The sequence below is a fragment of the Acomys russatus genome, chromosome 24, assembly GCF_903995435.1.
Source record: "Acomys russatus chromosome 24, mAcoRus1.1, whole genome shotgun sequence".
NCBI lineage: Eukaryota > Metazoa > Chordata > Mammalia > Rodentia > Muridae > Acomys > Acomys russatus.
Genome location: NC_067160.1, coordinates 56,430,046 through 56,441,301, shown reverse-complemented (window position 1 = coordinate 56,441,301; position 11,256 = coordinate 56,430,046). Strand labels below are relative to the sequence as shown.

Genomic DNA, 11,256 nt, shown 5'->3' with positions numbered 1-11,256 from the left:
TGCATTGATGGGTGTGGGTCTGGATGTAGGTCTGTGTACCATGCCCATGCCTGGTGTCCTCAGAGGTCAGAAGTGACCACTGACTTCCCCAGGGCTGGAGTTACAGATGGTCGTGAGCCACCATGTGGGTGCTGGGAATTGAACCCAGATCCTCTGGAAGAGCAGTCAGTGCTCTTAATCACGGAGCCCCCTCTTCAGCTCCTGAAGTGATGGGATTTTTAAAAATAAAATCAGTTATGGCAATTATTACTCAATTCTAGAGGTTACTAAACCTCTAGAGTTATATAGCAAATGGATGAGACCAAGTATCATGCATTCACAAATCTGTGATTTAATAAAAGACTGTGCATAAGTTTTCCTCAGATACCTTACTTGAAAAGTATTCCTGAAATAGCTCACAGGCATAAATGTAAACTCTAAAACTTTAACATTTAGATACAACAACAGGACAAAATATTTAAAATTTACTATTATCAAATATAAAGATGTCAGCTACAATGGAGTCTGCTTAAATCTCAGCACTGGAATTGGCAAGGAGAGCATAGAAGGAAAGCAAGTTCGGGCCCAGGTGAGTGACACATGGGGGCTCTGCTAGAAAACTAGAACAGAACAGAAAAGAAAAGAAAGAAAGAAAGAAAGAGCCGGGCATGGTGGTGCATACCTTTAATCCCAGCACTTGGGAGGCAGAGGCAGGTGGATCACTGTGAGTTTGAGGTTAGCTGGGTCTACAAAGCAGATTCAGATTCAGGACAGGCAAGATAACACAGAGAAAACCTGTCTCAGAGAGAGAGAGAGAGAGAGAGAGAGAGAGAGAGAGAGAGAGAGAGAGAGAGAGCGCGCAATATGTATATGCAAATTAGCATGTCCATAGCACACAAGTCTTATAAAACCATTACTTCATGTTAAATGGAACTATTTAGCAGTTGTTTCTGCATTTCCTAACTCTGCCTATAGACTTCTCTATATGTGGCAAATCACAGCCTACCTTGAATACAAATGGTCTCACTGTCGTAAAGATGTCACCCAATAAAAGGGGGAGGGGACTGTCCAACTAGTCAAACCGCGCTCAAACAAAACAGATGCCAGAGGGACGGTACTCCCGTGGTCTCTGCACACAACTTCCGCGTTCTCTACGTCATTTCCCTTTGGCTGGCTATAAATATAACCCACTGATGTTTTGGGGCTTCCGAATAGTTTTTGGATGCTGGAATTTCAGCTGCAAAGCCACATCAGGCTAGAACTAATTTTCAACCTCTGTTCTCCGGGAACACACAGTGGTGTTTTTGTAGGGTCAAAGGTGCCCTGAGGTGCCTTGATCCTCTCAGTGGAAGGGGGAGAGCTGCCTGCTTCCTCTCAGAAGGTAGCAACAAAAAGAAGAGAATTAGTGCCTGAGAGCTAGAGAGCCACGAAGAATGAGTGGTTCCCAGGAGCAACAGAGAAGCACAGGATCATGCGATTTTAGCGCCACAGTCCTGAGGGGGGGGGGGTGAGGTCTTGGAGTTATGCACGTTACCAAATAACTGCCTTAAACTAGCTTGACTGGTAAATAACAATAAACCTAGAAGGAGAGGGAACAAAGCAGATTTTCCTTGGGGAGTCTGGAAAACAAACAGACTTTGACCAGTCTGAGGCATGATCTGAACTCATTAAAGTAATCTACCCCCCCCCCCAAAAATTCTTTGGAAGGCTGCCCCCTGGTGGAAATATGCTGAACTTCTTTTCTTGACCCCTTGACCCCAGAATCTTTACTCAACTTCTTAAAGCTAAGAACTCAAATTCTATTTCACAATCTTTCCATACTTTTCTAAGATAGCTAGGTTTGATATGAAACATTTTGAGATTTGCTTCTGTGGCTTAGAGATTTTATACACAAAACTACGACATTATTTGCTCTTCTTTATAAAAAAAAAATCGACGGCAATTTAACATCGATTATTGTAACATTGTTTAAACTGTGTGGGGGAAAAAAAAGAATGAAGGTCCAAGCTTTTGGGTACCCCAAAAGCCTCATGACTGGCAAGCAGAGATCCATGCAAGGAGAGTTCCAGGACAATCAGGGTTGTTATACATGAACCTGGTCTTAAAAAACAAAAAACAAAAACAAACAAACAAACAAAACGAACCAAACCAACCAATGAACCAACCAAAACAAACAAACAAGCAGCCCCCAAAAAAGAAAAACAAAAAACAAAAACAAAACTCTATAGGATCTGATCTCGTCATTTATTCTTCTTACACATTTAAGCATAGTAAAACTTTTGAAAAGGTTTCCACGGGACACTTATCACAACACAGCTTTAGGCATAGTTACGCTAAAACTCCCTAGCAAGGTAGCAGAGCACCTGTGACCTTTGCAATAAGAATGAGTTCTACGGCTGATAAACAGAGCTTGGGGCTAGGGCCGCGCGGAGGGATCTGTGCTCAGTATAAGGATGGAGGATGCAAAGCACACGGGCCGTCCTGCTTCCTCAGGGATGAGTTCTACTCACAGGTATCGAAGCCCAGGATTAAGGCCTAAACAATTCTCCACATTGGGGGAGATTCAGGTGCAAGTTGGCTGCCAACATTACAGCAAAGGACCACCAAGCTGTTCCATGTGACCAGCCGCCATTCATTTCCTTCCGCTGAAGAAAACAGCCATGCCCCACCCCCGTCCCCAATCCGCCTTGTGACTGACAATCCTGGTTGCTTGGGTGCTTACTCTAAACTGCGCTTCCTACACCAAGCATCTTAGCCAACCTCATGTTTGGGAAAGCAGGGAACTATGAAATCTCTCTTTCTTTAAAGCAGTCTCAGTTTGCAGTCTGCGCAGGCTCCAACTCACACCCCTCCTGTCTCAGCCACCCAAGTGATGATATCACACGCGCACATCACGGATTTCAGAAGAATCAGCAAAACCGATTCCTACCCATCAGACCTGGGGCCGAAGCCACGACGTCACAGGTATCAGCTGGGTACTGTCTTTGGCGGTCAGTCTGAGTGAGAGCACAGTGGACATGAGCGGCTGCCTGGGCAAGGAGCCGTTTTCTGTAGTCTTTGTGTCAACAGATGCTGCGAAGCAGGAACAGCTGGGAGAAACCTGACCTCAGGGCTCCTTGGATACTGATGTCTTTGTTTTACCCCCAAGCCACACCTAGACCAAGTGGACCAGACTCGACTTGGGGAGCCAGAGCTCAGGCGTCACACCCTTTGATATGAAACTGCAGGTCAGCCTCGTGACACAGGGGGGAGTCCAGTGCCCTCCTTCCAAACAAGGGAATAGTGGCCCAGGGTCCGGGTTGCTTAACTGAGGTCACCACTGCAGGAAGCAGGGACAATGACTAGACTGTGAAAGCTAGAAATCCTCTAATTGCTTTTGGATTTTTGCCAGATCTTGAACTCACAACCTTCCTCCAGAGTTCTGAGCTTACAGGGGTGTACCACTCTGTCTGATCTCGATTTAGATTTTTAAGCCACGTTTCTGTGGTTCTATGATGCTATAGTTGATGAGGCTTAGAGGTAGAAAAAAGAAAAAAGAAAAAACACTATTTTCCTCATAGCACTAGTCTGAGTTTCTTCTCTGTTCATTTCTGTCTCCCCCCCCCCCCCAGACTGTCATGACTCCCAGTTGAATGGAAAAAAAAAAAAAAAAAGAAAAGAAAAGAAAGAAAGAAATGAAAAGCAAAGGATAGGACATGACTGCTATTTGGGACAGCATAGCCAAAGGCAGACACAGGGATATCTGGGAGAGTCCAGAGTGGACACGGCCAGGCTGAGCTCAGGCATGTTGGGACCGTGGAGGGGAAGGGGAGAAGATAGAAGGGAACCAGGTGCCGCTGTCAGGAAGCCAACGGTCTGGATTATACAGAGAAGAACATGCAGCTTGTTGGCAAACAGGCGGTCCCACTAGCCTGCCCTCAGGGATGTAGCAACAGCTTTCGTCATCACCTGCTGTCTCCAAGTACACCAGGTGTGCTGGGTACTGCACATAAAGAGCCCCCAGGCTCGCGCTCTCTCTCTCTCGCTCTCTCTCTCTCTCTCTCTCTCTCTCTCTCTCTCTCCCTCTCTCTCTCTCTCCCTCCCTCTCCCTCCCTCCCTCTCCCTCCCTCTCTCTCCTTCCCTCTCTCTCCCTCCTTCCCTCTCTCTCCCTCCCTCTCTCTCCCTCCTTCCCTCTCTCTCTCTCTCCCTCTCTCTTTCCTCCCCCCTCTTAGGTTCCACCCTGTCTTCCCGTCTTGTCTCTCCCTCATGTCCCCCTCCAAGACGGCCTTTCTCTGTCATCTCTCTCCAAGTAAACCTGGGTGTCTGTTGCATGGCAGAATTTCTCAGCGGCACACCTTGGCATGGGCCCATTGTTAAGATATAAAAAGAAATAGAATGGGATGCAGTAGAACTGATATGGAGAGATTTATTTGGGGGAAAAGGGAAGTAGAGGGGAGTTAGGACGTCAGTGGGCCATGAAGGTAGAGAGACAGGGGCGGAGACAAGGGCCCTTAGAGCAAGTGCCAGAGAGCCAAGAGGAGCGATGGGTGGTGGGTTTGTCCCTTTTCTTTCTTTCTTTCTTTCTCTTTTTCTTTTTTTGGTTTGTTTTGTGTTTTTGTTGTTGTTGTTTGTTTTGTTTTGTTTGTTTTTTTTGAGACAGGCTTTCTCTGTGTAGCCTTGTCTGCCCTGGACTCCCTTTGTAGACCAGATTGGCCTTGAACTCACAGTTTAACCTCCCAAACGCTGGGATTAAAGGCATGCGCCACTGGCTTTGTCTTTTTTATTCTGGGTCCCCAGCTGTGGCTGCAGGTGATGACAGCAGAGGTTGCTAAGCAACCTAGAGGCAGGCCACTTATATGCTAACTTGGAGGAGTCTGTTTAACAGGTGGAAACTGAGGGATGCTGGGGGAACCTGGTGGCCCGCTGCACTTTGATATGTGAAATAGACACCTCGGCCATTTGCTGGGTGGGGGGCTGGGAGGGTGGGGTGGGAGGAGTGGGGGTAGGGTGTTGGGATTTAACGTCCCAGCCTTTTTGTTGATAATAAAGAAATGATAAAAAGAGGTGTAATTTCCTATGTCAACTTCATGCTGACATGGGGCATTGCTGTTAGGGACTCAGAAAGCTGGAGTGTTGGCCAAGGCTGGGAAGAGCAGGCACTTTCACTGGTTGTGCAGGCTCGGTAGTATCATCCAGGGCTAGGGGCCATGCAGGCAGCAGTGGGAGAAGTTTGCAGTCTTTAATTGATTAGAGAGCTCCTGGAACAGATAATGTATTAGAAGCAAACGGTAAAGTTAAGGAGTTCAGGGGGAAATTTTTTATTCAGGGTGTACATTTCAAAATTTTAGGCCCCTGGTCTTGGTAGTTGGAAGAGGAGAGTCCCAAGACCAGGCAAAGGGGGGGGGGGGGAACCACCCTTAGGAGTAGGCAGTAGATGGGGAAACAGGCGGATGTTGACAGGAGTCCTTATCTGGCATCTGTTGGGCCTGTGAGAAATGAATCCAAGTTGATATCCTGAAGCCTACGAGAATTTTCTTTTTAAAAGTTTATGAAAGAGATAAAAGTTTTAGATATGTGAGCATTTCCACTGTTTGTAGTCTCTACTGAAATCTACATTGCAGAAAGGGAAGTTGACGCATGTCTTTGCGTTGCCCTAGAAGCTTGGGCACCCCAAGTGATTGGCTTGCAAGCATCAGCATTCTTCTCTATCCAGAAGATGGGGTGTGCATAGATCAGACAGATGCTTTTTTTTTCTTTTACTTTTTCTTTTTCTTTCTTTCTTTTCTTTCTTTTTTTTTTTTTTTTTAGCACTGTGAGAAGCAATATTTAAGTCTATACTTTAAAATCTTCGGCTTGTGGTTCTAATAGTAGTCAGTACTTTGCAGAGCTAGATGGATAATGTTAGGGTAAGGCAGTGGAAAGTGTCTCGGTGGGCTGAGGGCAGGGTGTGCCACTAAGAAATCACACCATGCAACAGATCTAACACAAGAGGTTTGTTGGGGGAGAGGGAGAGCGAAAGACTGTGGGGACATGAGAGATGGATAGAGACAGGCAGACAGAGAGACCAAGAGACAGAGAGACAGAGAGAACGAACACGACAGAGCGATCTGGGTGGCCAGGACCTTTTAACGGGTGCGCCTCTTGCACAGGAAAATATGCAGCTAGTAGTGACAGTGGAAACGTGGTGCCACATCTCCTGGTGGCAGGTGATGAGGTAGGCTGCTGGCGCTGAGTTGCTGAAAGGCAGGCTGGCCAGCCCCTGATTTACAGCAAATAGCTTATCAGAGTGTTAACATTCTGAGCTTTTGAAGTTTTGGTATAACAATAGCATAGCGAGGGAAAGAAACCTGAAGCTTTGCTCCTTTCTTATATACCATAAGTCACTTTGCTGTACCTTTACAAATTGCATTTACACATCTTAAAACACCTTAGACTCTCACAACTTAAGCGTTCCTATCCACACACTAAACACCAGTCTTACCATTTTACTGTCTCCTAATTAAAAAGAGACCTCCCTTGAATATGCTCCCCAAGCCTGGCCTCCCCAAGCTGTGTGTCCAATTTCTTGTGTCAAATAAATGAACCAAAGATGGATTTTGTGTACTGGCACCTACCTACATGGCTGGTTTCTTCAGTGTAAGCCAAGCGCTCCAAACCCAGCCAATGGCAAAACTCAAATGTTTGCACATTTGTTGTCTTAAATATAGTCCAGCTAAGCAGGTGTCTGTCCACTAAGAGCCTGTCTGCTACCAAGACGCAGACCTCCGTGAAACCCAGCATCTTTATGCAGAAGATTTAAATCCTAGGCAAAAAGTTGTTTCTTTTTGGAGTCTAAATCAGAGATTCCTTGCTGCGTCTCTGAGAGAGGCATGGAAACATCTTCTTCAACTCCCATCTACCCTGGCACTCCTTTCTCTCTTCCCCTTCTGTGTGGGACCTCACCTCAGTCAGGCTTGGCCAGATGCTGGTGGTGAGGACCATCTTGAAACTTGAAAAGAGCATTGCTCACTAAAGTTTGTGAGCGCTACTGCCACCTAGTGGTCATGACCCCCTGCTCAGCTCCTCGCTTTCCCCTGGTTTATAAACTCTTTCAGATCCTGTCTGGCTGTTGGCTGACCTAATCCATCAATTTCTACTGATGCGTGGTAGTGGCCAATTCCAAGTTGTTACTATTCACAAATGTTGATGTATATATCTATGAGACAGAAACTCTCAGATGTGCTGGACTGACATTTTTGTACATGGTGGTGGTCTAAAGCTTTCCCTTTCAGCATATTTTAAGGAACACCTGAAGTCTAACTAAGGCAGTAAGATGGGGAGATATGGTCATGAGATGGTTGGGGAGCCAGGAGAAGGCTGAATTTGTAATTATGCTAATCATGTTGGCAAATGTGCTAGGGCTTACACACTGCATGACAGCAGTTTGAGAAAGCAGAACTTTCTTTCTTTTCCTTCCTTCCTTCCTTCCTTCCTTCCTTGCTTTTTCTTTTGAGACAAAGTTTTCCTGCGTAGCCCTGGCTGTCCTGGAACTTGCTCTGTAGACCAGCCTGGGCTCGAACTCAGAGATCTGCCTCCCTCTGCCTTTGAGTTCTGGGATGAAAGGCGTGCGCCACCACACCTGTCACAAAAGCAATGCCTTTCAAGCTCTAGCCTGTATGGTTTACTTGGGGGAGGGGGGTCTGGTTAAGGTGAGCTGCCAGGAAATCACGTGTGGAGCCCAGGAGCCAGGATTTTTATTCTCAAGTGATGCTGTTGCTAATTGTGGGTCACACCTGAAGCAAGGAAGCTCCGAAACAGAGTTCTTGAGCACTGGCTCCTCCGGGACTGCCAATAGCAACGGCATCACTCCTCACTAGAGAAGGGTATTGCAAAGACTGAAGGCGGTGACTCGCTCTTCTGTACTAGCCTTTATTTGCATGTAGAGACGGGAAACCCAGACCCCTGTCAGTTTTAGCAAGCTCATCCTCTGCACACATGGCGAACAGGGGGTCAAAACAAGACCACAGGACCACAGGTTCACTGGAGTATTTGTTTCCCCTCTTTTTTCATTATTAACTCGTTACTTGCTGTTTGACCTTCGAGCATGCACACGTTAGTGTTTTTTTTTTTTTTTTTTGCTTTTTTGAGACCGGGTTTCTCTGTGTAGCCCTGGCTGTCTTGGAACTCTCTTTGTAGACCATGCTGGCCTTGAACTCACAAAGATACCCCTGCCTCTGCCTCCCTGAGTGCTGGGATTATGGCGTGCACCACTGCACTCCCACATGATTATCAAGGTTTGTGTGTCGTGCTGGGCGGAGCTCGCTGCGGCTCACTATTATCTTTGCTGTTGTGGGGTACCGAGTTTAGTGCACAACTGATGCTCACGTGTCTGATGCTCATCTGGGTATTTGGGTATTTTCATTTGGTGGGTTCATGGTGGACAATGACACTTCCCAAGAAGTGAAAACAGCGAGGAGAAAACTTCTAGAGTGGAGACCATGATTTCCTGGCCTCCTGTTTCCCCAGCCGCCTATGCCGTAGGCCTGGGCACATGGTCACAACCAACGAAGTAGACGTTTTTCAGTGTTTTATCATAAAATAGAGATAAAGCCACAGGGAGGAGTAAGAAACTTCCCACCCAGAACCCAGAGCACATATTCACCGAGTCCCTGCCAAGAGTCGAAGCAGGCGCTTATCCCTGCAGGAAGCCAACACACACAAGTGACGTGCCTCCCTTCTCCGCGGAGCTCACACGCTGGGAGAGGAAACAGACAGGGGCACAGCCACTTCCACACAGGCCCCAAGGTTCAAAGGGTGAAAAGAGTGAAGAGATAATCAGTGGCTTCATTCACACGTTAGGAAGGACCTGGGAGCCACATCTGCACGGTGACAGTTTGGAGCTTCTGCAGGCAGCTGTGGTAGACCTGGAGTGGAGATGGTGTTTGGGCTGGCCAGCAGGAGCCAGACGATCGGAAATTTCCAAAAACATAAAAAAGGGTTTATGGGGATAACATAGTCCACCAGGTTTTACTTTTTCCACTTAGGGCATCATGCAAAGAAGGGAAAGGAGATGTTATTACGACCACTTTCCGCCACGTTTACCATCATTTCACAACTGCGGGGACATCGAATCCCCAGCCCCTCTCAGAAAGGACAAACGGTCCGCAAGAAGGCCACACTTAAGGCTGGCCTAAGAAAACAACAACCAGATCCTTAATTTCTTGTTCCTAGGTCCTTCGAAACTTCCCTGGGAGCTGGAAGCGTATCCTTGGCGTATGTGATGTCCTGGTGAGTTCTATCCCAAGTACCAAAACTAAAATGAACAACTAGGAGAATAAAAACCTCTGTAGACCAGTGCAGGTTTATAAAACAAGGTAAGGGCGCCACTTGGGGGGTATTGTCAAGTGACTTGACTTGATGGGTCGGGGCTGGCGACAAGTAGGATAGTGGATTAAAAACAAAACAAAACAAAACAAACAAAACAAAAAACAAAAAACCGTGCCAAGCAAGCAGTCTAGACATCACCTAGAGGGCCGAGGCAACAAGAAAGGGGTTTGAACAAGGACCTGCCATGATCCACTTTGAAAGATCATTCTGGAAGCATCCCGGAGGTTGGCCATGGGTCAGCCAACAGACCGAAGGCAGAGATCTGTCATCAGGGCTTTTCCAGGTCCTTCTGCCATACGCCCTGCAAAAGTTGTTCTGCAAGCCCTGGTGATGGCCAGAGCGAGGAGGCAGTTGGCGGCGTCACTGATGGCCTGGGAGTGGGGAAGGGCAGGTCTAGGCAGGTCTATTGGTCTTGCTGGAAGTAGAACTTGGTGACTGTCAGGGGCTCTTCTGGCATGTTGGTGAGGCTTACAGGCTGGTCAGCCTCTAGAGCTGTGCAGAGGAACCAGCCTGGGCAGGCGGCTGACTCAAAGCTGGTGGTGGGGCCTCTCTCTGAGCGGATGAAAGTAAAGCGTTTGTCTTGTTCTTTGTTCTTGTTCAGATCAGCAATGTTAATCTCCTGGAAGTCAAGAAGTGGTCAGGTGATGGCTGAGGGCCCTCAAGGTCCTGGTTGTCTATGCCCACACCTCCCATAAGATGATCACCTACTGATGGTGAAGAAATGATCTCTTGGAGACCCGGCCAAAGAACACAGGCTCCAAATTTCTTAAGATAGCACAAATAGAACGGCTCATCCTGTGGTCATCTCTTGCATTGAAAGTCATGCCCCTGTGGCCATAGTACAGTCAGCTTAGCAAATACATGGTCCCATCGGCAGAGACTGAGGCCACAGAGGCAGGGATCTGTCAGGATCTGATTCCTTTTAAGGAAAGAGGACTGAGAAGAAGAGCTGAGGTGTCTCAAAGCCCATAGGCTGTGTTATATGAGGTACCATGGTCACCCTTATTACATTTGGAACAAACGGTCATTCCTCTCCACCCACTCCCAAAAGGTGGTCCTGTCCATTGGCAAGAGATAGTGACAAACTTGAGGGTGTGGCTATTTGCAGTTGGGTTAAAAGTTTGTTGAGCTAGCCCTCAAGATAATGTCTGAACAGCCCAAGTCTATCAAATAGGTAAAGCAATGACGTAACAGATAATGACTGAGGTGCATAGTCTTGAGAGTTGACCTAGCTAGAAGAAGGTGTGTTCGAGTGGGTTAGGAGGCCCAGCACAAGACCCACGTGATAGTGTCTTAGAGGTGGTCCTCCATGGAACAAGTGTCTTCTCCTAGAGTTTAAACTCTTGTGACGTGCCTTTTTTACAAGGAGTCCATATCAACCATGTCACAGGCTTTCACCGACAGACTATCTAAGTCCAAGTGTAATATGCACTTTCACTCCGAGGCCCATCTTTCTGGAATAATCTCTCATGAAAACTGGCCACTGTGCCGCCAGGAAGCTCAGAGTGTCTACTGAACGGTAAGAAGTCACATAAAAGATGGTTTAGAGGAGGAACAAGCACCTCAGACAGCCAGTTACATTGTGGAAACTACGTCAGGAGTTACCTCCAACTATTCCTCTGTGAGGTCCAAAGTGCCCCTCCCCCCATCCTTCAGCTCATGGCGGCATGAGAAGTGCCGTGCTTATCATAAGCCACTGGGGGGTTGGAATGGTTTGATAGCTAACCCAGACTCTCACCTCCAGCTGGAGCTTCATGTTGTCTCCGGACTTGACACAGGACAGGCACAGCTTCCCCCCGTGGATCCCCAGGAACACACTATGAGGGTCAACGGGCACCACGTCAATCTTTTCTGGAGAAGAGCAGAGGGGAGAGTCAGAAAGAGAGACGAGGAGGTGGTGGGGAAGAGTCTGTGGGCATTTTATGACTCCCT

General features: G+C 47.3%; 1 protein-coding gene across 4 annotated transcripts in view; it reads right to left on the bottom strand.

The window, feature by feature from the left end:
* Positions 1–9,516: 9,516 nt before the first annotated feature.
* The window catches only part of Il1rn (interleukin 1 receptor antagonist), a 225,199-nt gene continuing 223,459 nt past the window's right edge, over positions 9,517–11,256 (bottom strand). For all 4 annotated transcript variants that reach the window (XM_051167022.1, XM_051167021.1, XM_051167020.1 and 1 more), the window contains 2 exons: positions 11,063–11,175; positions 9,517–9,943 (listed from right to left, as the gene is read on the bottom strand). In XM_051167022.1, coding sequence (XP_051022979.1) covers positions 9,728–9,943; positions 11,063–11,175 — 329 coding nt within the window. In that variant the 3' untranslated portion in view covers positions 9,517–9,727. The remainder of the gene's footprint in view (positions 9,944–11,062; positions 11,176–11,256) is intronic.